Consider the following 26,661-nt stretch of genomic DNA (forward strand, 5'->3'; position numbering starts at 1 on the left):
AACTACGCGGTCAAGCTAAGCTCTTGTTCTGTGGGAGAATGACGACGTATTCTGTGGCGCACGTGGCTCAGGTCCCTGAGCTTCGGTACGAAAGAGCGTCAAATAGTACTTACTTCTTGCGGTTGATCAGGCGTCCTATCAAGTACTCCAGATGCTCTTATATGTACCTACACTATTCCCCGCGACTAGGTACTAACACCTCACCTCATGGCAGTCAAGTCACCCATGAACAACCATCCTTTATACCAAGTTCATTCTCCCGACAGTACAACCCCTCTCGTTCGGCGTCCCATGGTTCTTGTTCGGGAGGAGCCTTTGTTTGTGATGTTTCCTCGCGCGATCCTTTAAGATGCTGCATATTGATGCCATCTGTACTCGGTCGAGGTGCTGTTGACCCTTATATTTCAATACTCCGCCACTCTTCGGCTCTGTCGTTGTTGTCACAGATAATTCATTGCAACCTTTCGCCGCCAAACCCTATTTTCGCAACCTGAACACTATAATTTACCTTCGACTCTCAAAATAGAATCTACCGACCGAGACCTTTCTGTTTAACGACTTTGGAGCACCGAGCAAGGCATCATGGCCTCCCTAGGGCATTCGCGCGCAAGCAGTGTGGCCACCGCAGGCTCACACTCCTTGGGCAGCCCCGGCGCATTCAACCATGGCCCGATACCAGGCGGCAGTCGAGGAGGCGAATCTCCTTCGAAGCCTCCAATTCCTCACATTGACGATGTTCTTGCTGCGCGGAACCTCGACCGGAACGTGTCTGCTCGAAAACTTCTGGAATCGGCCGAGGCATCGTTTAAGCAAGCCGAGATCGCTCGGGAGTTTCGCAGACCGTCCATCGCTCTGAACGAATATATACGGGCATCCATAATCGCCGTACAATTCATCACCAACCATCCCGAATATCATGATCTCAAAACGAGTCACGGCGATTTTGTAAAGGCTCATAACAATCTACTCGCCAAGATCAGCCAGCAGGACCATGTGTATGCCAAGATCAAGGCCGACATTATTGCGGATAACAAGCGATCTGGTGTGCAACCACGGGCTGTTCGACCGAGCTCGTCACAAGGAGGAAGTCGGCCACATACACCATCAAAATCGACCGTCGAAGGGCCCATGTCACCCTCAAGGCATCGATCTGATGGGCATGACATGAATGGTTCTCCTGCTCGAGCAAAACCAGCAATTCAACCGAAACCTCAATCTCTCCACGGGAACGCCATCAAGCCCGGGGCTCAAAGAGCATCCATTAATGGCGTCCAAGATCTCGCTGCCAGGTTTGCCAACCTGAGAGGCCCGCAACCTTCACCAGGTCAAGATCCACGCATCAAGACACATCAGATAACGCTCCCAAAGCCGATGGGTCCTAGAGAGATGCCCCCACCCCGGCCGCCCAAGGTTGGTATTGACACCAGTGTGCCTACTCTACCCAAGATGCCAGATGCTATCTACAGCCCTGCTCGTGGGAGCATCTCAGGAGAAGTAACAAGACCGCCTTCAAGCACACCTCGTAGCATGTACCGCACAGCGTCCGCCGTTTCGATACCCGGAACTCCCACGGGCTCATCACAGTCACAAACAGACTATTTTGTTCCTACGCAAAGTTATTCGAACAACTCCATTCCTCCGGTCCCCCCGAGCAATCTCAATGGCTCTGTAAGGGTTCCAGAAGGCGATGCCATTTCCCCGGAGGAACTATACCAAGCTATGAAAGCTAAGGGGAGTATTTTGATAATAGACATTCGCATGAGGGACGACTTTAACGAAGGCCATATTATGTCGTCGTCAACAATTTGTATTGAGCCTAGCATCCTGCTCAGGGATAACCTCTCTGCGGATGAGATTTCTGAGAGCTTGATTCTCTCCCCTAACCAGGAACAATCGCTTTTCGAACAACGCCATGCCTATGATCTAGTGGTCTTCTATGATCAAGACTCTGAAGAAATCCCCGAACACCCACGGAACTCTGACGACTTGGTAATTATATCACTCCATCGAGCTTTAGTTCACTTGAATTTTATGAAGGAGCTCAAAAACACACCCAAGATTCTCAAGGGAGGTCTCGATGCTTGGGTTGACTTGATGGGGCCGGCATCCCTGGGCTCGACTACTTCAACAACGAATAGAACAGTGCACTTGGAGCGCAATCGAAGCCGTTTATCAGCTATCGAGCGACGGAGGTCAAAATATATCGCCAAGCCTCTCAAGCCTGACGAAGTCAAGGTGTGGCAAGAGACACTCAAAAACGACGATGATATGCAGACAGCATCATCACCCAACTTCACTCGTACTACGGAAGACTTCCTTCGGAGATTCCCACCAGTGTCTTTGGAACAAGAGTCTATGACTTCTCCGGAAGAGAAGCCCCGGAATCGCCCCGTTTATGGGCTATCTCACAAGGTCGACCTCTACACAGACTTGCCCTCACCACCTACAAGACCAGCCCCTGCTTTACCGCGACGAAGCTACAGCGGCCTTACCGAAGGAAGGGACGAGAACGAGCTTTATGGCAACAATAACGCAGCCGTGCCGCCTCGTCCTTCAAGAGCACCAACTATGAAGGCCATGGAGCAGCAATCCACAGGTGATTCGGCCAAGTTCTACACTGGGCTCAACAATCCCAACAACTGGTGCTACGCCAACAGCACGCTGCAGAGCTTGCTCGCTTCACCTGAGTTTGGAAGAGAACTGGCGAACTCGGAATGGGTCAGCAAGTACAAGGCGCCAATGAAAGATGACGAGAAGATTGAGCAGCCACAGCTCATGATTCGTATTATCTCAAACCTGTTCCACTGGATGAGTTCAGGCAAATTTCAGGTCATGATGGCCCAGACGCTCATGGTAAGCTAATCACAAACTCACAGACAAGAAGAGCCGAGCTAACAGAACTATAGAATTACTCACATCACGTTTGTACCCAAAGCCGAAGCATCGAGCAGTTTGGCGGGAGCCAGCAGCAAGATGCCCAGGAGTTCATGTCTTTCGTGCTCACTCACCTGCACGACGAGACTAACATACGCCGAGATCGAAAAGGCACTGCTGCCCAGCCCGATACTAAGCACCAGTCTCTTGTGAAGGCTGCCGTCCAGTACTGGCAAAATCACCTCGAATACAATCGTTCTATTGTCGACCGCTACTGGCGCGGTCTTGAGCTATCGACTGTCGAGTGCTTCGAATGCCGCACCCGTACGTATCAGTTCAACCCTATTGATGTTGTCCCTGTCACAGTGGGAATGGGGCGTGGCATGACTCTCGAGCAGGTTCTCGACCAGTATACATCAGGCAACATCATTAACGACTTCCATTGCGATCATTGCCGCCATCCTACTCGGGCTCAACAGAGTCTCTCCTTTGCCCGCTTTCCGTCCTTGCTCTGCGTCGTCTTCCGGCGCTTCCACTACCAACATGATTCCTCGGATTTACGCAAATCAACGGCACCCATCACGTGGGATTTCAATGACACTGACTTTACACGCTACTTTCTTCCCCCTGGCTCTCGCGAGTCTTCATCTGGATTTGATCCCATGGACCCTGCATTCACAGGGCCATTCCGCTACGAAGCTTATGCTGTTATTGTTCATACAGGCAGTCGTACTGATAATGGACATTACTTGGCGTATGTGCGGGACTCTACGTCTCATGACCCTTACGCTTGGTTCTGCTGCAACGATTCGCGCGTGACAAAAGTTCGCATTGGCAGCGGAGACCGCGATGATGTCCAGGAGGAGGTGTTCAAGTCTGGCCGCGACCGCGTACCATATCTGGTCTTCTTTCGTCGCAAGGGCATGCGATAAGGCTTTATCATCGTATCACTTACTTATACCCAACAATTCTTGCCGAGTTTGAGAGTTGGATATATCCTCATAGCTCCTCGTTCCTTTCGTTATAGAGGAAATCTGGAACACTTATTGATCATGAACATGGTCGAATTCGCCATTGTCTTACCTGCCTTCCACCCTTTCCCCCATATCAGCCCGATTCTCGCGAATTGCTACGAATTTTTCAACTTCCGGGAGGTCCTATCTTCTTTTCCAGCGCAGCTTTGTTTGATTTATACCGATACTACGCTACTAGTCTAAATGGGTTGTTGTTCCAGGTCCCCCGTCGTTTTTATATGAATATATTATCTCGCTAGCTGGCTATCATGGCATTGCACGGAGTAGGTAGCGTGCTCTTTTTTGGTAAACATGCTTGACCTAGAGTCATGACTCGAAGGAGGGGTACCTGTTTTCTGGCAAGTGCTTATTATATCCATATACCAATTGATTGATGATCTAATCTACCTATGTACTTGAATCACCGTTGGTAACTCCATTTCAATGTGCCATATATCAAGCTAGAATGTTACTAGCTGGTCCCGTTTCTCAGACACTAATTGTTTACTGGGTACCTTCTGGCCGATGGCTGGTATTAATACCGATGTAAACTAGACCAGGCAAAGAGTTACAATATTCTACATCTTGAACACCTTTCCATGGCCGCCAGCCAATGGTTCTCTCACGCCAAATTCGATTTGCAGTATCACATGTCAGCTCACATCAGATCATCCCCGAAGGAAAAGGGTAGGGCCGAGTGAGCAGCCATAAAGTGGCCCGGAGCCGAGTTCCATTGTCGTTCAAAATTCCCTTCAAGATATCATGAAGCCAACGCCGCGAAAGTAATTACAGGCACTGAAAATAAACCCGCATCAAGAGTTGATACACCACGTCTTGCCATCTTCTCTCTTGGTATCCATTCTTTCGACTTTCAAACCAGATGTTCGACCATTAAATCTTCTCACCTATTCAATCGTTAATCACGAGCTAGTGCTCTTGAGGGTGGCAGCGATGTCCTTCTTGAAGTGCTCGGTGATCTTGCGTCGGTTCAGCTTCTGAGTAGCGGTGAGAAGTCCCTGGGAGCAAATGAATTAGTAAAACTTCTAGCCAGCCAGCGATTGGGATTGTCCTTACATTATCCGATGTCCACTCTTCGTCGGTGATCAAAACGCCAGTGACGATCTCAATACTGCTCAAACCAGCACGTTTGGCAGCACCTTGGAGATCCTTGAGAACAAAGCTGACCATCTTGGGGTTGGTGTGGACAGTGTGGAGGTTGTGCTCATCAACACCCAGCTCCTTGGCCTTCTCGTGCAAGACTTTCTCGTTCGGCATGATGACGGCAATAGGGCGTGAGTGCTCGGGATCGGCGTGGACCATAACGTTGGCCACGGATTGGACACCACGGTACACAGACTCGAGTTTCTCAAGGGCAATGTATTCGCCGCCCTGCATCTTGACGAGATTCTTGACGCGGTCAAAGACTCGAAGGTGGCCCTGGGCATTGAATTCTCCGATATCGCCAGTCTTGAACCAGCCGTCAGGAGTCAGGGCCTTTTCTGTCTCCTCGGGGTTGTTCCAGTATTTAGTCATAACTGGCAAACCCTTGATCCAGATCTCGCCTTGTGGAACCTTGGCTTCTGTTGAGTAGCCCAGCTCGGGAAGTGCAACAAGCTTGACATCGCAAGCGCAAGGGGTAGGACCAATGGCATCGGGGGAGAACTCAAGTGGGCAGCCCAGAGAGCCATTGGCGCAGGTCTCAGTGAGGCCATAACCAGCCAACATGGGAGCAACGACCAACGAAATGAAGTTCTTTGTGCCATCGGAAATACCACTGGCGCCATTCATAGTGAAGCGCATACGACCACCCGTCAATTCACGGACTTTGCCAAACACGATGCTGTCAAACAAGCTCGCCAGAGGCAGCTTGTTCTTGGAGGCGAATGCCTTCCAGTTGTAGGCGCCCCAGAAGAGGTTCTTGAGGAGAGGACTGGCAGCCTCGAGCTTGGCTGTGATGCCCTTTCTCACAGTCTCCCAGATTTGGGGAACGCCAACCATGACAGTGGGCTTGAACTCGCGCATATCACCAGCGCAATTCTTCATTGATGCATCAGAAAGCGTTCGCGGGTTTCCATATCCAAGAGTTCCTCCAATGTACATGACGAGGTTTTCGAGGGCCATTTCGAAAATATGAGCAAGAGGTAAGTAGGCAAGAATACATTCCTTATCGCTAACGCATTCTTCGACACAGGTGTACAAACTGGTGACTAAGAAGGAACGAATTAGTATGAGGGAGCAATGTGGTACAAATCAGCTCACCTCCAGCAATAAGAGCTTCGTGGGTGATGCAGGCACCCTTGGGCAGACCAGTGGAACCAGAAGTATACATGATACAGTAAAGGTCGGATGGCTTAGCCGGGTTCGGCTCGACGGGGTTATCTTCACCGAGCTGACGAAGTTCCTCGAGAGTGATGATCTTCAGATCAGGATGGTCGGCCTTGAAGGCCTCAAGCTCTCCACCCTTGGCGAAGATCGTTCGGTCGTTGACGATGACGGTTTTGACGGAAGACTTCTTGATAGGCTCTGAAGCTGTCTTGAGGAGTTGCGAATCGACATACATAGCGCTACATTCGGTCTGAACGAGAGAGTGCTCGACACCACTGGGACCAAGCGTATCGTAGGCGGTGACAATCGAGATGGACTGTGAGGCAGCTGCGTGGGAAGTAGAGATCCAACCGATGCTTCACGCCGTGGAGTCAGAAACCAGTGCTTGGATACAGGGCCAGTCAATGCTGAACATACCTAGTGGTACCGAAAATGTGAAGCTTGTCATCACTGGTCAAACCCAGCTTCCGTAGACCGGAGCCGATCTGCAAAACGCGCTCGAGGTACTGTTGGTAAGTCAAGTAGTCGAAGCCAGTCAACTCGAAGTAGGACCACTCCTTCTCAACTTCTTGAATTTCGCCATCGACGTTCTTCTTGACCTTCTTCTTCTCAGTGTGCATGTTGATGAGCTTGCGGGCGCCGACAGCATGATGGTTGGGGTAGAGTCGAGCGCTGCGCTCAACAACCTGGAAGACGGTCCTGGCATCGGGAGCAGGATAGGTGACGAGGCCGTCCTTGGCCTTGGGGTGACGTCGAGGAATAGTTTCGCCGGGGACCTTCTCGTAGCCAGGAGCCTCGATAGTGAAAGGAGGCTTGTGCACCTGGTGCAGTGGCATAATGCCCGTTGTCCAGTCAGTCATCTTGAATGCGCGGTAGCTACGGAGTAGACGAGGAAGCTGATGAAGGTTGAGGTTTAGGTGATGGTTTAGGTGATGGTCAAGGTGAAGGAGGACAACTTCACAGAATGGGCGGCGATGACGACAGTGGGGGTTGAGAGTGAGGGTATCGTTGAGAGTGAGGAGAAAAAAGGAAAGAAATATGAAGGGGGAGACTGGTGGAATTAATGTGAGGAAGGGACGGGAAGCGAAGCCACGGACGGAGACGACGTAGGAGACAGCAGCGCAAGCGTGGAGAAGGAGATACTGCATCTGGTTGGCACACACTAACTTTGGCTGCCTTAATACTAACCTACCTTACCTACCTAAGCAATTGGAGCAACAGAACACAACACAACGGGAGAGCTAGAGTGAGCAATACGTATGGAGAGGCGCTTGCTGCAGGAGAGGCACGCAGACACGGCACAGCAGGGAGGTACACTGAATGGTACAGTACCATTCAAAGCCCGGGCCAGGTCGAGGTGGAGATTGTACAGGGTTTCAGCAGCTCAAAGTACCTCCAAGTATCCTAAGCTCGGTTGATTCAATGTCCATCTGACGCGGTTAAGTATTCAAGCACAGGCTTGGCTGAACAAATATTCAGATTGGTACACTCTTTTTCTACCTATGCTTTACCTTGGCTTACCATAACGAGCTTCCTTTTGGGTCCTGCAGACTGCAAAGATAGGAGCTAATGCTGGAATACGATAAATGTTTTTTTTTTTTTTTTTGCACCGGGACTGGATACATAAGGTACTTACCTTACCCTTGATGTAAAGTCTCTTCGGACAGGGAATCTTGAACAGGACCGAGGAGGGACCTGAAAGATACCTTGTTCCAGATGCAAGATGGAGACCAAACAAAAGCTGAGCCCTTCACAGACATCAATGATCAAAGTAAGTGGTGATTCGCGTAAATATAACAGGCCTTGGCGGGATCTAATTCCTACGCCACTGAGAAAAGACTTTCGAAGTCTCTTGGGAGCTAAAAGGAGGATGCCACTGATAAAAAGACAAGTGTCACATAATCTCTCCATATAAACTTTCCACATTAAATCCAGTTCACATGAGAAAAGGTGGTGGATAATGCTGTTGAACTTTAGACCTACCAAGATATTCGTAAATCAAAGTCTTGCAGCAATTTCGGAAAATATAGGCAAGTACAAAAAGATACAGATGGGGCCCAGAGCAGTATACCCCTTCAGGCTTAGCATGGATAGCTTCAGGGAAGCTCCAAGGCGCTAAGTCTGCTGGGAAACAGAGGGTGGGACGTCTTGATTGCGTCACAAATGGAGTCTTCGAAATTGTGCTGGCAGGTCTGCGACACGAACGACCATAGGTAGAGAAGAAATTCAAGAGAGCCTAAGGTAGTGAATGACAGACAAGACGTGAATGGCAAAAAATGGTCGTCATCACCATCAGAGCTCTCGGCTTCTTCGGCGCAACCATTGGTCCAGCGTCGTCAATGCTACAGGTGGCAGATCCTGAAGCCAACGCTCAGTGCTCCCCAGATCCTTGTTGAATCACCGGATCTCGAAGGTCTGTTGCTGGCTTGGCCGTTACGTTGAGGCTGACCCATTCTCAGTCTATCCCTCACTCGACTTATTGTCTCTTAACAGCCAGTAGCCGACCCTCTCGCCCGTACCATCCAGCGAATACGCATTGTCAGCAGCTGTAGGCACTTTGTTATTGTTATACCGACTACCGACGTGCGAAAGGAGAATCGATGCACCTTTCCGTAACCGAGGGAGAAGGAGAAGAACAAACAGAGTCCAATATGGCCGTGCCGCGAACGCACTGCAAAGCCAAGATTGACCTCAAACTACCAACGTAACCGGCTCATCGCATAGAACAGATCGGTACATGTACTTCTACAGTAATAAGGTACCTTACTGCTAGGATCAGCGACAGGATGCTGTGCCTTACACTGCTTTTAGCACTATAAACGCCACACTTAAATCATTTTCGCCCTATGGAGAACTGAAGATGGCATGTCTCCAGCTCAAAGACCTTCTGACCCAGGGGGGCCATAGACACCCATGCAACCCCAAAAAGTCAATATGTTCCAAAATAAGGGAAAGCTGTCATGTTTTTGGGCCATTTCCCCCAACACTCTGGGCACTTACACAGCAGTCTGCCTCACCGGGAGGCACCGGGCCCTATCAGGGAGCTCGTTGAGTTGCTGGCGACACACGTGCCTCGAACACAATCATGTTTGACAAGAAATGCATGTATCACCAAAAAAGCCACGAAAACTTCAATCATTTCTTTAATTCCAGATTCATCAAGACGCATATCAGATCCACCGCCGGGACCCCGCTGGCCGGATCTCCCTCCGCTGCTCCCCCGGACTCTTCAATGCTGGGCAGAGAAACAGGCTCAGGGAGTGCCTTGCAGATGGGATCAATCGCCGAGTTGACATTGGCTGTGGACGACGAGTCTCCTCTCTGATGCTAGTCAATCAGCTGTGTTACGTTCCGCTGACCTAAACCAGCCGAGGTGAATGTAGGTTTGTTACAGGTCGCGTGGCATGTGTCACTAGGCTTGCCCTTAGGTAACCTACGGAGTACAGTATTTCGTAAAGAACCAATAACTTATGTTTCGGTATTTCTGTCTGCACTCTCCCAGGCTTGATTTCATTCATGCACTGCCACTCTGGGTTTCTCTTGGCGCCTAAACTTGTGTTCATACAGACGCCACCATTTGGGAGCCAAGCATTTACTAGACTGCTGCTAGGTTACCCCATATTCAAGCTCGTTCGTAGCCAAGACCTGGCAATGGTCAGGTGTCACTGGTGAGGGGGTGGACGAGACTGTTTAAGGAATATACCTTGTTGAATACCTATGCACAGTAACTACCTATCTTTTCAGGCTACACTACGAGACTTTCAGAATCCCGGCAAATTCAGGATCAGTTTGGGACTGTGAACGCACTCGCAGGCCCCACGAGCTGTCATTATAGCCCAGTGTAACCCAATCCTTCAATCCTTTAGACTATCTGCCTAGCTGAGATGTTTGTGTATGAACAGACGAGTGGCATGTCCGTCACCGAACGGAACACAGCTCAAAGAGGCCGGAAGTTTCCTCTGGGGTCAGAATCCATGTCAGGCAAGCGCCCACAATGATCAAGATGATCAAGAACAAACATTGCCGAGCCTCGGGACCAGCAGCGGAAACACGGCTTTCTTGGTCGAAACCCGAGGAGCCGGCGACAGAAAAGTCAAACTATATGAGTATCACCTGAAGGAATTGAACTCCCACTTCCGAGGAAGGTCTAATATGAATCAAACATGATACTCGTACTCCGTATGGCAAGGGGAGTTTGGAGAGCTAGAAGTGTGTAGAGACGTCTCAAGGGGCTTGTTGTTGCTTGCACTTGGCCTAGACCATTCCATCTGCCAGCCTCTGAATGCGGCATGAATGTGATTTGGCCATGGTAGATTCCGCTTTGACAAGTCAAGCCTCGTTGAGCTAAGTTAGATGACGGCTGTTGATAGTGACATGAATAAAATGGCGGGGATTGCTCTATTTCGGCAGTTCGAAAGTAGTTCTGCCGTTTGATCGAAATTCTCAAAAGGCAGATTCTTCGATCGTTAATCGTTCAGTTATCGATATCACTTCTGAAGGTGGCACGTTGCAGAAATCGAATTCCTGTTCCCTGAACCCTGGATTTAGCGTTGCAGATCTGCAACTGGACTTCTCTGAAGAGGAAAGGGATTCAGGGGTATCAGCGGACAACTTCCAATGAGCATTGGCTTCTCTCATGCAATTACATAGTATGCAGCCCGTAAGGGCTGAACGAACTGCAGAATGATATCTCTTCAGTCTGGTGCTGACAGCTCCCGAAATGACGGAAATCACTGCATAATTATAGTTAAGAGTCCCCTCGAACTCGTAATGATTAGTACGACTCGCTTATCCACGTAGTCAATTACAGCAATCCAATCAATATCTCGCCTACTAGAGACGCGTACCTGTCGTGGCGGGGCTGGCAGGCGCTGATTGGTCGCCGTGATTTCGGAATGGCAGTTCAGGGGCATAATGACCCCCAAATTACATTGGAAACGGGGGCTTTACTTGAATACATACGTAAAGCGAGAGCCTCACCTTTTTGCCTCGTAACTTTATTTGTTTTTCCTCTTCAACGTCGAACTTGTCTCGGGTTTTGTATCAAAGACCCTCGAGCTGATTTTTTCACAGTGCAAATCCTATAGTATCTGCTCTGCTCACGATGGTGGTACGCAGAAGTATTGAGCAGTCAAATGCTTGGCTCAAACCTGTCGAGGACGATGAAGATGAGGGCTTTCTCACTGTGGCCGAAGATGCCGAAGCCAAAGGAATTCTCGATGATGGCAACAGATCGACGCTCAACTTGACGACTACTGAGCTTCCTGTGTATATGAACATTCACCGGTAAACTCGCCCTTATCCTTGATCAATCCCTGCCTGCAGCTCAGAACTGCATGCTCCTAGTGAGCCATTGTATAAGCTCGCCAAGAATCATAGTACACCCATCATGAGGAGTCAGCGTGCTAACTCTCCTTGAGTGTAGAGTCCGGCGTTTAGTTCTTGCGAGTATTGGTAGGTCTCATCCTAAGTCGTATATAAAATATGGATTCTAATATACATCAGATGATCCTTATACTATGGAGCACTTCAGAGATCCCAAGATGAACGCTCTAGTTGTGAGGCCTCTGGTCGAAAGGCTTTATAACCCAGATGATATCTCAGTCGGTGAGTTTGAAGCGCAGAATCTCACCTGGGAGTCTTCTCTGACTCCTCCCCGTCAGTTTATTGCTTGTTAGCGAACCGTGTATCCTTCCTAAGAGAGCAGTCTAAGGAGGTTCATCAGAGTGTCAATCAGGCGCGTGCAATCCTATGTGAGCTGCTCGCCAGTCGGGTCCTGCGCCGCTTCCACGAGGACAATCCAGGACCGCGGGGTCTTTTGCTGCTCTCACATATCCTCGTTGAGGGCTTCGACCCATTCCAAGGAGCCCCTAGTCACATGGAACGTCCAGCTAACCGACCCCAATGGCCTGGATCTAGCGATGCTTCTGGCTCTGAGAGAAAGGTCACAGCTCTCGAGTTGGCAATTGTCTCGGAAAGCAAGTTCTTCATCAGCTCTGCAGCCTGTCAACGAGCTGTCGATGCAGTTCATAACGGTCAAATCATTTACACGCCCCTTTCATTTATGGATTTCCTTCCGGATCACTATAAACGACGACCTATCTCTCTTTATGACCCCCGGACAGCACCTCTCCTCAACCACCACCGTCTTATTGTTCCTCGCAACCGAAATCTCATCGAACTCGTTCACTTTGTCATCTTACTGGTGCTCTACGTCATGACCATGATTTCTCGCCATTCTGAGGTCAATATGTGGGAGTTCGCCTTTTGTATTTACACCTTCGGTTGGCTTCTCGAAAAGATGGCTGCTATTATCGAGCATGGCTGGGCAGTTCACGCACAGAATCTATGGGCATTTCTTGACATCACTTTTGCTTCCATCTTTGGCGCCTATTTCATTCTCCGCATCTACGACTTTCTCCTCGATCAGCTTCATTCTGGCTATGGACTACCGATTCTTTGTATTGCAGCACCTGTCATGTTGACCCGGGTTGCTTTCAACCTACTGCCGAACAACCTTGTCTTTATCTCTGTTCACGCCATGATGAAGGACTTTACTGTACTGACGTTCCTTGCCACATGGTGCTTTACCGGCTTTCTGCTCGCTCTGCAGTGGCTTGTTAGTGCTAGCAACGATGGTGATGAGGAGTTCAGCTGGTACGTTGTGGGCAAATGGATGCTCTGGATTTGGTTCGGTCTAGATGGTGAGGGTATTGAGGAGTCGGTGCGCTTCCATATCGTCCTTGGTCCCGCGTTGATGATTGCCTTTGCGTTCCTGGGCAACACGCTCTTTCTGACCATTCTCATTGCCATGCTCACGAACACATTCTCCAAGATTGTGGCCGACGAAACGGCCGAGATTCAGTTCCGACGCGCTGTTTTGACTTTTGAGGGCGTCAAGAGTGATTCTATCTTTGCCTACCCCCCTCCCTTCAACATTTTGGCTCTGATGGTGCTCCTACCCCTGAAGCTTGTCACCACCGCTCGAATCTTCCACATTGTCAATGTGGCCCTTATTCGAACTCTCAACATGCCAACTCTCCTGCTCATTAGCTTTGTGGAGCGGCGCCGTCTTTGGATGCAGTCCAGACGTGCTTCTGGCAAGCGATCCAAGTGGCAGTTCACATCTCTGTCACCGCATAATGATGTCCAGGCAGTCTTCAAGTCGATTCCGCCAACTGAGATTTCTGACATCATCGATCAACTCGACCCGTTGGGTGAAGTCCCAATTCTTGAGGACGATCTGATGCCTACGATGGCAGGTGACAATCCTCAGTCGAAGCTGAGAAGATGGAGAATGTTGCAACGAGAAGGGCATCGCCGAACAGATGATACGGATGCGTGGAGTAGCTCAAGCAGCATAAAAAACGAGTAGACAATATCGAAGTTACGAGCACAGCATTACATCGGCGAAAGGAGTTTATCTTAGGTTGTTAATATGGGTGGGAGGAGTTTTCCGACTTCTACGGCAAGACAAGAATCATATAGAGAAAGAGTAGATGAACCATACCTTGTAATTCGAGATTTTTGAGCTCTATAACCAATTCTGCCCCTAGGTAGCATTTTATACGAAGTGATGTAGTACGGCTCAGCTAGCGTAGATTGGTGCAAGTCATGAGATATAGTAATCAAAGTGATAGAGACATTCGGTGAATACGTAAAACTATCTCATACTATCCTCGTTATCAAAACATGATAGATATCTATATCAGCATTGAAATATCTATGGTATCGAGATCCATCATTGTTTCACTCCAGGTTAAGTAAGGCAGTTGTGAAGTTGTAGTTGTTCTATTTGGAGGACCCACTCAAGCTGTTGGCCCCGCGGTCATGGGTGTAGGGGTCCTCAAACGGGAGCTAAAGTAGAGAAGCCCGAATCTTTCACAGGCAAACATCACCATCACCAACGCGACTAGAACAAAGAATAGCAATTGGACACCTTTTAATATGCCCAAACGTTATTGATTACACACACACACACGATAAGGAACGAAGAAAGGCACCTGAAATCTACTCATCATGGCCCATGGCGACGACCAACCGTTGTCTATACGACCATCTCCCGTCGCCGATCGCAAACCTCAGAACATTGCAGAGTTTATTGCTCGCGCCAACGCGCAACCTGGAGGCTTCAGAGCTATAAACGAGGCCAAGCTAAGAGAAGAGCTTGCCCAGGAGGAAGCGGAGTATGGGGATGCGCTGGATCGGGATGTTGACATGACCGATGTAGACCAAGACGACGACGATGACGAGGATGCGCCGAGAGACCTCCAGGAAGTGCGCATGGAGATGCTAAAGAATCTTGAGTATGGAAGCCCGCATCGGTCCAGAGAATTGGTCGATACATCCTACAGCATGATAATAAACTAATATCTTTCCTCAGCGCCGCAGGGAATACAGCTCTTCTTACCCTCGACTTCCTCTCCCTCCTCATCTCGAAACAGAACCCTACACAGGCTGGCGTCACCCTATCACAAGGCCTACGAGACATGGTTGGCATCGGCACACTGGGCACCGACAGGCTTGATAACCCACCCATGACTCCAGCCAAAGTACAAGAACAGGAGAACATAGCATTGGGTCTGGCACTCACACAGACGAACAAAGCACGGGATGCTGCCGAAGCTGCCAGTGCATTCTTGGAAAAAGAAGTCACGGTTGAGGGCAAATACTGGGAGGAGATCACAGCGGTCCAGAAATCCGGGTGGTCAATATCCAGAGTGCCCCAAGAAAGGCATACACTTGGTGTTCGATTTGGTTTCTCCGAAGGTACGCCTCGCTTTTGATGAGTTTGACAGCGCACAAGCGTGCTAACATGACCAATAGCTGCACCCGAGTACAGGAACAGTCTAGCACCCATGAGGCGAGGCAACGACGGGGCAGTTCAGCTTGATTGCGGCCGGCTGGGAGGAGTATCTGAGCGAGTTGTTGTGACATATGAAAGAGACGGTCAAGTTACCGGTCGCTCTGCTTTACCAGCTGAGACGGCTGCTGACGCTCCCTTGGAAGAGCGTGTTCTTGAAGCCCGAAACACCATCTTCTCACAAGAGCTATGGCATGAACTGACACGCGAAGCTCGCACCCTTGCAGCATACGATGTCAAGCCATACGATTCCCGCCTCATCTGCGATATAGATCCAGCATCCAAATCAAGGGTCATCTTAGAGCTGGTGCCGCTTGGACCTCAGGCTTCTTCGGATGACGCTCTTCCTGATAACCGAATCGCTGAGACGATATCCCTTGCGCTGCATACCCTCCTTAGCTACGCTCATCGGCAGAACGAGCTCACCAGAACTCGCCCTATTCCGCCTCATATCCCACGATCGAGAGGCCAGCAAACACATGCTCTTCTACGTCCTATAATCGCTCGCCTCATGCACCTCCACAACGTCCAGGTCGTCACCAAGCACATTGGTGTCCTCGTTCAGTCTCTTCAGCGCGCTGGCTTCCCGTCACGTTTCGTCCTCAACACAACCCCTATTTCTCTCAACGACTCAGATCCCGCGAATCAGGGACCCAACCAACTTGCATCGTCGCAGGTCATGATTCGGAATATGCTTCAGCCCATTGAGTTCAACATCAAACTAACCATTCTTCCCAATGTCAGCTTCACCGTCCGCGGCCGGACATTCCTCATGCCCGTTACAGCGACTTATTACTATGTAATCACCCCCCCGAACTCACCTCTTTCGGCTGCATGTGCACCATATCGGGAAGGATATCCAGACGCAAATGCACTGGCTGATTACCTCGGCACTGCTACCACACGCCTTCTTGTCGAGCACTACCTCGCTATTCTCCCCTCGCCATGGTCCAAAGGCATACAGGGCAATGCCATTCTCAACGCCAAGAACGAAGATTGTCGGATGGTCTTCACAGTCACGCAAGAGCCGACCCTCCATCTAAAGAGCACGTCTATCGTTGACGGGCAACTGGTGTCCCAGGAATGGACGTGGTCAGACGACGCCACCAAAATACATGTTCAGGACATCATAGATACCGAGGTTTCCAAATTAAACCTCTGAGACTTGGTCGCTTCCGGCTGAGAGGGTAGGAGAGTAAGGTGGACAGGACATACTCAGCTTTTGATGGTGCTCAAGAGCTTTACATCAGCTGTGGTGTAGTATATAGACTGGACGCATCTATTTACGAAGCAACGAGTTGTCTTTGTGCATTCTGGTTCACACCATGTATACAATACGATCACGCGCATTCTTACCTTCCAACTGGAAACAATGTGATATGTACTGAAATCATTTCCTTAACGTTGACATGGTTCATCTACGGATTGTTCACCCTTGTGCAACATGCACGCCGCCTGCAATCAACACTGAACGAACATCTGCGAAGCATTTTCCTTGAGCTCACACTCCAAAATGTCCCTTGGTGGAATCATTATCCATATCTCGTTGCTCACATAATCGCATCGAGAAAATTTCTTTATCGAATTAACGCCGCGAGGTGGTCGTTCGGCTCCCACGATATTGAGGCCTCACTCAGCCCTGTAACTGTCATAACTCGTCCACGTCTAAAAAAGCGAGTCGTATCCCATGATACTGTATAATGTGATAATTGATATCGTAGCAGACGATCTGATCTGTTGGTTGACATACATCTATTAGCGGTTGAATCCGAAAAGATTCTTAAGGTCGTTGATGCTGAGACGACCAATCTTGCTGCCTGCAGTCTCGTCCAGTGCAGCCTCCACCATCTCCTTTTTCTTGTTTTGCAATTCAACGATTCGGTCTTCGACGGTCTCCTTGGTCAAAATTCGATACACCTTCACCTCCTGTTGTTGCCCAATTCGATACGCTCGATCGACCGCCTGCATCTCGATGTAGGGATTCCAGAAAGGATCCATAATTATTACTCGAGACGCAGCGGTAAGGTTCAGGCCTGCATTTCCAGCTCGGAGGGAAACCAGCATAACCTTGGTATCCCTTCGCTCACGGAAATTCTGAGCTGCAATGTTGCGAAGAGTTGCTGACATTGAACCATCGTATCTCTCTGGCTTAGCCATCTTCTCATGTGACATGGCGACCTGTAGCAGATCCAATAGCAGGGTCCACTGAGAAAAGATGATGGTCTTCTCGCCGGTTTCCTCAATCTTCTTGATGAGATTCATGCATTCCGTGACCTTGGCGGCAGGTTCCCAAGTCTTGCGTAGATATCGCATGTACTTTTTGAACGCCTCGCGGTTCTTGTAAGCCTCCTTGCGCAGGGTCTTAAGCATGGCAGGCTTGACATCTAATGACTTTCCCTTACCCTTGTTCTTCCGTTTCCCCTTTCCTTTGCTCTGTTTCTTGACCGATACCTTTTCGTCATCGGCCGGAAATTCGTCGTTAACGATGAAACCTTTGAGATTGCCATTTTTGTCCACCTCATCATCTGACTCGTAGTCTGACTCTGACTCCGTCTCTGAGTCGTCACCCGAGCCAGATACATCGGCGGCTGGTTCAAAATTGGAGTCTTTCTTGATAGTTTCTGGCATGTGCACTTCCCGAAAGGTTTCGTAGGAAAAACACTTGACAGGGTCGAATTGGCCGCGACAGACGGGGCACTTAGCCCGGCTGCTTTCATTTCCTTCCTGCAAATTAACCGCCGAAGCGCTCTCTACAATCTTAACGAGGCATTCGCTGCAGCTATCGTGGCCGCAGGGAATAAAAAAGCTAGGGCATTGAACGGCATCATAGCAGATAGGACATTCGAAGGCCTCGACCTCCTTGATCCTATCCACTATAGCTTGATCCAATTCTTTGACCAATTGTTTTTTATCTTCATCCGAAATAGACGAAGAGGCGACCTCGTCGACATCCAGATTGAGATGTGGATGGCAACAAGCCTGTCGCAAGCGAAGCAAAAGAACGAGAATGTTGGAGTAGTTCTTGCTGACTGTCCCCTCACGAAGATATTTGCTAAACTGAACCCTGGCATGTTTTTCAAGCTGCGAATAGAAATCGCGCTCCTCAGGTGATAATTCGGCATAGATGATTTCTTCCGTCTTCTCAGGGAGCACAAGGATGGGCTTGCCGTTGAGTTTTGAGCTTTTCTTACGCCGGAGCATGATGGCTTTGAGAAGTGCTTGTAACTTATCCATGGCCACGTGTTTCGGGTCTCCATTGCGGCCAAATAGAACACCAAATCCCTGACTGAGCATTAGCGACAAACTGGAATTGAAGACTGATTGGCATACCTGTCGGAACTCTTCCCACTTCGAGTACGGTTTGATCCTCAGGAACTTGACAAGAGAGTACAGTTCTATGATTCCATTCATCATGGGTGTTCCTGTTAGACACCATCGGTGGATCGATTTCAGTTGGGTGCAAGCTTTGGCACCCTTTGTGTCCTTGTTCTTAATGCATTGTGCTTCATCAAGAATGACACGGTAAAATTGGGCCTTGACTGGGTGCAGAAGTGACAGTTTGGAACTGATGGTCGTGTCGTTCCAGTTGATGTTTCCTCCCCTTTCCTTATGATCCTCCACGATCTTTTCAAATCGCTTGAGTTCCTGTGCCACCGTACCATATGTTGTCAGCACCACGTCGTATCTAAGCAACTCATCAATCGAGGCCTTTTTGCCGTGATGAACATATACTGAGAGCCGGTGTGTTGGTTTGGTCTTGGTAGCAATTTCTTCTTCCCATTGACGTAGGAGAGCGACAGGGGCGACGATGAGGTTTGTCTGACATCTTAGTACACTAACTTGTTTGTCAATCGGAGATACGCACCTTTGGCCTTGTGGATGCCCGTCGGTCCAAGAGGAGCGAAAGTGTTGAGATCGTCTTCCCAAGCCCCATGTCATCAGCAAGAATACCACCTTTGTTTGTCCCTGATTCCATTTTCTTCATCCAGGCTAGAGCAATGTCCTGGTGGGGATACAGAGGTCTCTTCAGCCCTTCTGGTGCCTCGCCTAGACCTGCCTTGGGAAGATCCATATCAGCAGAGATATTTTTCAGGAGATCATCAAGTTCTCCTTGGTCTAGCTGAGGCGTATGGAAACTGACCACTTCTCTCGCCACATTCATCGCACGGGAGTTTATTGACTCGCCATCGGCATCTAGCCCGCTCACGAAGTCAAGTCCGTTACTCCATCTGGTCAAATTGGCGAGTTCTGATGAATGTGGTGAAGAACCGGGTGAGCTGTAATTGTTAGGCCAGAAGCCGGCAGGAGACGCACCAGGATGACGCCTACTCAGGTCTGGGTAGTTCATGCCGGAAGCCAGGATTGGACGGCCAAAAGGAGTTGGTGGTTGGCGAGTAACAGATCCTGCGAAGATAAGATCCGGGTCATCCTTGATGGCATTGTGGTTCGAGGAAGTCGACACAGGTATGTACTGAGGGGCCATTCGCCTTTGGGGTATGTTGAAAGCTGGCCCAGCACCTGAAGGATCATCCCAGCGCGCATCATAAGCGCCAGGGATCCGGAAGAGGTCGTCATCTGCGTCATCAAGCGGGGTAGAAAGAGCTGGCTGGCTGTTCATGAGGCGTGTAAAGGCGTTATTTTGAGAAGATTGTGAGCCTGAAGGTTGGTTGGAAGAGCCTTGACTCGAAAGTTGTCTCGCAAGCTGTTGGTCTGCCCATTCCTGCTTTTGTCTCTCTTCGGCCTTAAGTTGTTCAGCGATGAAGTCGGACCCTATGTCATCATCGTCCCTGGTGTTCTTCCGTCAGCAGTGAGGGATACAATAATGGTACGAAGCAGCTTTACCCAGTAAGGTCTATGAAGTCAATATGGTCGTAATCATTGCTGTAGGCCATGGCAGTCGAGAAGGTATTATCTTCAGGTGAAATGCGGCGTGTCTTCACATGATTATCATGGAAAGAGAGGCGAGCTGAGTCGGCACCCCTCTTTCGATCAGGTAAACGCCAGACACCGTGACGTGATGGAGATTGCATGGCTTTTGATGCTTCAGGCTCACCATCCCCTGGAGAAAGGTCAGCTTGATGCTCTTGGCTGTAGGCCTATTGAGTGATCAAATCAGGGATTGGAAGGTAACATATGAAGTTGGATGATCCAGCCAGAAGAACTTGAGTGCTAGAGATATGGCATGGGCAATAATGAAGAAACCACATATGAAATGTGTAGAGTACTTTTCAAAGAAACTCGTACCTTGAGTTGATGATCCAGGGAAACGATCTTTGGGGACGTGGTGATGAGATTCACCAGCTGCAAGTGATATGTGTTAGACAACAAAAAACAATGCCGCTAGGTTTATGCTGAGGGGTGGAACATACTAGTAGTACCAGGCTCTTTCTTCAGTTTCAAGGTTTGAAGAAGCTTCTTGAGGCGAACGATCTCCGAGTGAGCCTCTTGTCTCATATCCTCAGCCCCATCATACGTTGCCTCGGAAAGGGACTCTAAGACAACCTTTTGCACTGTCAGCTCCTCGTGGATCTCCTCGATACTCATGTTGGTTGTGTCAGCCATCTTGTGCTGCAGCCTTGAGAAAGGCGAATGAGACAGCGCACAGGCGCAACGACAGCATTCAAGACCCTCTCGGTCAGCGACAGCGACAGGCCACCGGAGGCAAGGGGCCGCCCATGAATGTTCCCAGGGTACGCAGCAAGACCTCCGGATTGCTTGAGGCGGCGGCAGGGTAGTGGTGGCCGGCCTATCAGGATCCCTATCGCAATCTTGCAGTACCAATTATCGCAAGATGAGCGGTGTTAAAGAACGTTACTCTTCGCACGTGCACGAATGAGAGTTGCAAGCGGCTGAAGTTGGTTGTTGGTTGATATTGTAAGGTTCACATTTAATTTTGAGGTGGAGCTCCTTCAGGGACGATTATACCGGGAGTATGGGAAGGAGCTCGCCGCGTCACGCGTTAAGCGATTCACTGGAGTTGAAAGTGGAGGAGGACCTGAGGAGCTAATGCAGGCAGCAACAGCCATTGTACCTATTGTAGTGGGGGAGGGGCTGAGGGGCAATCATGGATGACAGGCAGTGCCCCCCCACCTTGAAATGTTGGATCCCTTGCATGAAATCATTGATCATGATCAGAGCCTACCTTAGCGCCGCCTAGGCTGAGTTAGGTAGCCTACTGCAGTTATTTCCATTTCAGATAGAGATTTCTATACATTGTAACATAAGGAGCCACACATAAGGCAATTCTTTGGGTAAAGGTATGACTCCGAAGGTTAGGTATTATAACTATACCTGTACCTACCTACCCATCTTAGGTACTATGCAGGAAACTGAGGCGGATTGGAACAAATGTTCTTTGGCCGTGTCTCAAATCCCACCACCTCTTTGATCCAGGCAAAAGTACATTTTCAGGGGAATAGGCTATATGAATGAACACCTACCTACCTACCTGCAGTGTACACCGCCTCTTGATCAAATGTCCTTATACGTGGCACTCGTGCAAAGAGCACCAAGGTCACACAAACAAAGGGCAGCAGCAGTGCGAGGTGAGCACAGCATTCCGCCTCATTTTCAAACAGGCAAGGTTGAAGGGAGAAAAAGGAAGGGATATCAGATTTACACCAACATTGCTCGGACGAATCACAAGCCTCGTCATGCCCATTGTAATGTCAAACGCCTTGTGCTCCATCATGGCCCCTTTGAACGCCGCAAAATACAAGAAATACCTATGCACAACATTTCCAACATTTCCAACCTACCCACTACCTACCTACCTAGTCTAAGGTACCTAGGCATTCACAATTCAATCATCATCTCCAGTGATTTTATGCCAGACTTTCTCCACTTTGTGAGTGAACCAATCCCAAATTCCTTCGTCTTTATCATCGTCATCGTCGCCACTGTCACTATCGCTGTCGCTGCCACTATCCCCATCCTTACCTCCGCTGTCCTTAGAGGGGGCAGCCGACTTTGATGGTTTCGCAGGCTTCTTGAGTGAGACTGTCGCCTTGGCGGACTGCGTAGGGGCAACTGGGACCGTAGGTCGTTCAGGCTGGGTGGGCTTTTGAGGCACAGTTGGCCGCTCGGGATGACTTGGCTTCTCCGGCAAAGTTGGGCGAGCCGGCTTCTTGGGGGCGAACGGAGGGTCGGCAGGTTCCTCGGGCGTATCTTCGGGCTTGTGCACGCCGATAGGCTTCAGGGGAAGCCGTAAAGTTCCGTTGTTGGGGTTGGGCGTCAAGCCAACGGAGTCGCACAACATGTTGTACACCTCAATGTTTTCTGGTCATCCAAATCAGTAAGTGAGAAGAAAAAGCATACTCTCAGAAATCAACTTACGGAAAACTTCGATCTGGCTGTTCGCTGGGTGGGGGAACGCAGGGCCACGGGCAATGAAAATGGCCCTCATAAGCGGATGCTCATGGTCATAACCATGAAGGCCCCGCGGATGATATACGAGATTCTTCTTCTTTCCTTCTTCAACATTGAACTCGTCTTTGGTCACAATTGCCCATCCTGTCTCGGGGACAACCCACAAAGGGGCGATGCGGTGATGCTTGGAGAAGTGATATCGCTCGGGCATGTCGACATCACGAAGATAGACTTCAAAGTTGGGGTTCGACTTTGACTTCTCCTTGAGCTCATCATAGAGTCCTTTCAGGTCGTCGGGATTCTTGGGACGAAGACCGTAGAGCGGCCAGCCATCGATATGTTCAATCTTGTCAGTATCGATGAGGTCTTCGAGCTGGATTAGTCTTGAGATATCTGTGGTTGCCATACCGTGATCGGAGACGACAATCACATTGACGATGTCGGTCAAGTTGCGCTGCTCAAGACCATGGAAGACCTGTCCCAGCATGCTGTCCACATTATTGATGGTTTGGCGGATCTCGGTGGAATTGGGACCGAATTTGTGACCATCACTATCGACATGAGGAACGTAAGCGGCAATCAATTGTGGTCGCATGTTGCCGGTGTCCACTGTCTTGTCCTCAAAGCCGGGCATATCAAGAAACTCCATGATTCTGGCGACCTTATTCTCAAGTGTTTCTTTGCCATTGAACTTATCCATCAAGCTTGGTTCAGTGTGAAGAACATGTGCCTCGCTTCCGGGCCACATATGGACAGCACTCCGAACCCCTTGTTTCTCCGCTGTAACCCAGAAAGGCTCTCCTCCCCACCACTTTGGGTCAAGACTCTGGCCTGGATGAGTGTAGTAGAATTGCGACTGCATATCAGGATCCCAGAAGGTATTGCTGACGATGCCATGGCTTTCGGGATATAAGCCTGTCGCAAGAGTGTAATGGTTCGGAAAGGTGACTGATGGAAAAGAAGGATGCATCCACTTCGGCGACACTCCCTCAGCAACGAACGAGTTCAAGGTAGGCGTCAGTCCACGTTGGAGGAAGTCGGCGCGGAAACCATCCAGGCTGATGATGAGGGACGTGGGCGCGAAGAGAGCGGTTCCGTTGCTAACCAGGGGTTGGTTTGCCTTGGTGAACCTGTTCCTTCGATTCTTGGACAGCTTCCAGGCCAATAGAATCAGGATCGCGAAGCCTATGGCGATCAGGGAGTGAATGAAGACCCACCAGCGCCAGCTGCGACGTCGCTGGGCCTTTGCTTCGGCAATCATATTTAGATGATGTCGATCCAATTCGTCACTGTCATCCCTCTCGCTACTCTCACCAGTTGAACTTCCTTCCTTCATACCTCCTTCTTCCATCTCATACATCAACTCTCCGTCCTCTCCATGTTGAGCATGCTCCACAAGTTTCTCTCGCTTCTTCTGCCTCCGCTGGCGTCGAGTCTTTCGCTTCTCAAGCACAAGATTTTCGGCGGAACTGTTGATCGAACGACTTCCTGAACTGCTTCCTCGACGACCAAACATTTTGCCTATACTAGGCACTGCGAGTCCTGAGCCACGGCGCTCCCGTTCTTTCTTTTGTCGCGAATCGGTAACAAGTCGGTCGATATCTTCCTCTTCCATCAAGACGATACGATCATGAGCACGCAATTCTCTACTATTTCTCGCGCGTGAGATAAGTTCGTCATCGTCGGTATCGGTATCTTGATCGCTGCGGGAGTGGAGAGACGAAGCATCGTCGTCGTATGCGATAGGAGAGAGGAACGAGGCATTGTCGCGATCCTCCCTAGAAGGGTTCGTATTTAAGTTATGGAAGGACATGATGACTTGACGTCGAAATGTCTCTCAGGAACATGAAATGTCCTCGCATCTGCTACCGCCGCTGTCGCATTTATTAGGGAATTTCTATTTAAGGGGATGTAAGACATGGTTAGACCCTTGGGATAAGCCATGTTCAATGCCGCGAATGAGACCGGGGGTAACTTCCACCGACTCCGTTTTCGACCCACAATCGATGTCAATGGTGCGATCATGTTGATTTGATGGTTTTATTGGTGGGTTCTCCAGCCTTTGTTTGAACTTTGGAACTTTGAACTTTACTTTGAATCAGATAAATAGCTGACTGTTTCGCCCTTCCCGACCAAGTCTCAATTATTAATAACCCTTAGAACATATCAATAACAGGAGATATTTCTTATTTATTCTCAGGCAAAAGCGATGCTCAGCCATATATACATACATATATATGTTGAGAGCCTCACAGACTAGACAGACACCTTATTGGTAAGTTTCGTCCCTGAATTCCCGGGGCTCCATCTAGCTGCATCTTAGTCCAAACACTAAAAATGATGGCTTCCTCTGCCGGTGATGGATGGGCCCAAAGATAGATGGGCAAAACAAAAGGTTTGCGGTTTGTGTGGATCGAACACACGACCTTCAGATATCGAATCCCGAAGTTTAACTTCAGTCTGACGCTCTCCCAACTGAGCTAAACCCGCTGTTGGTTGTAGACATTAATAATAATGCATTTCATGTTGACTTCCAACAACCAATCTACTCCATAGAACTACGTAGGTTATCGAAGAGGGTGAAGAACACTTCGTTATCATGATGGGATGGATATTGCCACGATGAAGGGATCTGAAACTAAACTGTATGTTTGAAGTTGTGTCCATAAGGCCATTTCTTAACACTTGCCTTGCCATGTAATTGTTATCATACGACGCCTAGGCTTTGCTGAACCTTGATTGCCCTTCTATAATTTCCCACCTTTGCTTGCAAACCAACCCTCAGCCTCATCTCGTCCCAATAAGCTTGAAATCATAATCTTTCCAAAGACATCTATATCATCTGCCTTTGCCTCGGCGAGGACACCATTAAAGATGGCATTTGTCACTACATAGTGGTCCTTATCTCGCCACGCTTCAGCAAATCCCAAAGGGGTCATAGCATTCCATAAATATGCAGACAGTGTCCATGAGTGGCATAGACCAAGCCTTCCATCACATTGGAGCATTTTGCTGCCGGACATGATGCGATATGTCTGTACAAGATAGAACGAGAATAAGAGAGTTCGGCGTAGTGACTCCTGGAGAATCCAATCTTGCCAGAAGGCTTTTGTTGGGGCTATAGGGTATAGCGGAAGCAAGCCAGGTGTACCCTCGATGTCAAATTGGGCATAGGAGAACAATGACATCGCGGAAGCCTCTATGGCTGGAATGATTCGCTCTGCTGATGTACGAGCACCTATATCGCCGTCATAGAGCCTTATTATCTGGTAAAGGATGAGAGCCTGGGTATGAGCTAGACAGTCCAGGGGCGTTATTGGTGGCGGCGCTGAGAGTAGGTCGTTGACGCGAGATTCTATGCTACGAAATATGATGGGCGAATTGATGCGGTTCTTGGCCAGGTATAACGCACAAGAGGAGTGGGCATCTGCGTTGATGTTAGTGGGCGTAGACGACAGTTGAGCGCTGATCTTTACCCTGCATCGACCGAGGCATGGCATCTTTATAGAGTAGTGGATGACACCACGGTGTTTGATTCTCAAGAACCATCTTCTTTGGAGCTTCTTTGATCTCATCAACAGCCCACTGAAGGCGATTCAAGATATGTGCTGAGACATTGCCAAAATCTTGCGTTGACGGGCCAGTCACTGCCAAAGGCTGTTGACCAAGTTCTAGTGCCACACCTTCTAGCGGGAGATCAAACGTATCCAGACCATTAGAGCTTGCATCAATTCTTGAGATGATGGTATTGAAATCCTCAATGATGGACCCAGTAATGGGAAAGCTACCAGAAGCTTGAGGGGACGGTTCATCACTCAACAGACAAGTTGATACTATGTCTGGTGACTCAGACTGAGGGCTCAGCTGCCCTCGTATCGTCCTTGTGGGATACTGGCAAGATATCTGTCTCTGAGAGCATCGGAGACACGCGGGTAGAGCAAAGTCGCAACGCCGCTTCGCTTTGGTGCAAGCAGTACAGGACTTCCGCCGACTTGGAGGGTTGCGGCGTTCTCGAGCGGTAAGAGACATATTATGAGAAAAGAAAAGCTGCAGTGGTTCACCAATGCGCGGAAGTGACATTAGTAATACCAATGATTATGATGTTGGAAGCTGAAAGTCTGACGGCGATGACGCATCTAAGTTAGCGCAGAGGCGGAGTTCCGCCCCGGGGGATCTGCCGTGAGAATCGGATCTCCGGCGACGGGATGGTGTACTCTA

General features: G+C 49.4%; 7 protein-coding genes and 1 non-coding gene across 8 annotated transcripts; 3 read left to right on the forward strand and 5 right to left on the reverse strand.

The window, feature by feature from the left end:
* Positions 1–582: 582 nt before the first annotated feature.
* FPRO_09436 (uncharacterized protein) lies at positions 583–3,806 on the forward strand (the record flags this gene model as incomplete). Its single annotated transcript, XM_031232829.1, has 2 exons — positions 583–2,853; positions 2,907–3,806. 2 exons carry the CDS (start codon positions 583–585, stop codon positions 3,804–3,806), a joined length of 3,171 nt encoding a protein of 1,056 aa, XP_031082726.1.
* A 1,001-nt stretch (positions 3,807–4,807) lies between these two features.
* FPRO_09437 (uncharacterized protein) lies at positions 4,808–7,072 on the reverse strand (the record flags this gene model as incomplete). Its single annotated transcript, XM_031232830.1, has 4 exons — positions 4,808–4,903; positions 4,962–6,094; positions 6,147–6,568; positions 6,630–7,072. 4 exons carry the CDS (start codon positions 7,070–7,072, stop codon positions 4,808–4,810), a joined length of 2,094 nt encoding a protein of 697 aa, XP_031082727.1.
* A 4,244-nt stretch (positions 7,073–11,316) lies between these two features.
* Positions 11,317–13,587, forward strand: FPRO_09438 (uncharacterized protein; the record flags this gene model as incomplete). The annotated part of the gene is made up of 4 exons (XM_031232831.1): positions 11,317–11,498; positions 11,638–11,666; positions 11,718–11,819; positions 11,876–13,587. The coding sequence occupies 4 exons, from the start codon at positions 11,317–11,319 to the stop codon at positions 13,585–13,587; spliced, it is 2,025 nt and encodes a 674-aa protein (XP_031082728.1).
* A 644-nt stretch (positions 13,588–14,231) lies between these two features.
* Positions 14,232–16,237, forward strand: FPRO_09439 (uncharacterized protein; the record flags this gene model as incomplete). The annotated part of the gene is made up of 3 exons (XM_031232832.1): positions 14,232–14,518; positions 14,596–14,981; positions 15,039–16,237. 3 exons carry the CDS (start codon positions 14,232–14,234, stop codon positions 16,235–16,237), a joined length of 1,872 nt encoding a protein of 623 aa, XP_031082729.1.
* A 593-nt stretch (positions 16,238–16,830) lies between these two features.
* Positions 16,831–20,637, reverse strand: FPRO_09440 (uncharacterized protein; the record flags this gene model as incomplete). Its single annotated transcript, XM_031232833.1, has 6 exons — positions 16,831–18,357; positions 18,406–18,894; positions 18,941–19,862; positions 19,918–20,134; positions 20,320–20,376; positions 20,445–20,637. 6 exons carry the CDS (start codon positions 20,635–20,637, stop codon positions 16,831–16,833), a joined length of 3,405 nt encoding a protein of 1,134 aa, XP_031082730.1.
* Positions 20,638–21,877: 1,240 nt separating this feature from the next.
* On the reverse strand, positions 21,878–24,256 carry FPRO_09441 (uncharacterized protein; the record flags this gene model as incomplete). The annotated part of the gene is made up of 2 exons (XM_031232834.1): positions 21,878–22,353; positions 22,411–24,256. 2 exons carry the CDS (start codon positions 24,254–24,256, stop codon positions 21,878–21,880), a joined length of 2,322 nt encoding a protein of 773 aa, XP_031082731.1.
* A 585-nt stretch (positions 24,257–24,841) lies between these two features.
* Positions 24,842–24,933, reverse strand: tRNA. Its single transcript is given in 2 exon segments — positions 24,842–24,877; positions 24,897–24,933. It is a non-coding gene; the product is annotated as a tRNA-Phe (tRNA).
* A 257-nt stretch (positions 24,934–25,190) lies between these two features.
* Positions 25,191–26,472, reverse strand: FPRO_09442 (uncharacterized protein; the record flags this gene model as incomplete). The annotated part of the gene is made up of 2 exons (XM_031232835.1): positions 25,191–25,870; positions 25,920–26,472. 2 exons carry the CDS (start codon positions 26,470–26,472, stop codon positions 25,191–25,193), a joined length of 1,233 nt encoding a protein of 410 aa, XP_031082732.1.
* Positions 26,473–26,661: the final 189 nt, after the last annotated feature.

The sequence above is a fragment of the Fusarium proliferatum genome (assembly GCF_900067095.1).
Source record: "Fusarium proliferatum ET1 genome assembly, contig: FPRO_scaffold006, whole genome shotgun sequence".
NCBI lineage: Eukaryota > Fungi > Ascomycota > Sordariomycetes > Hypocreales > Nectriaceae > Fusarium > Fusarium proliferatum.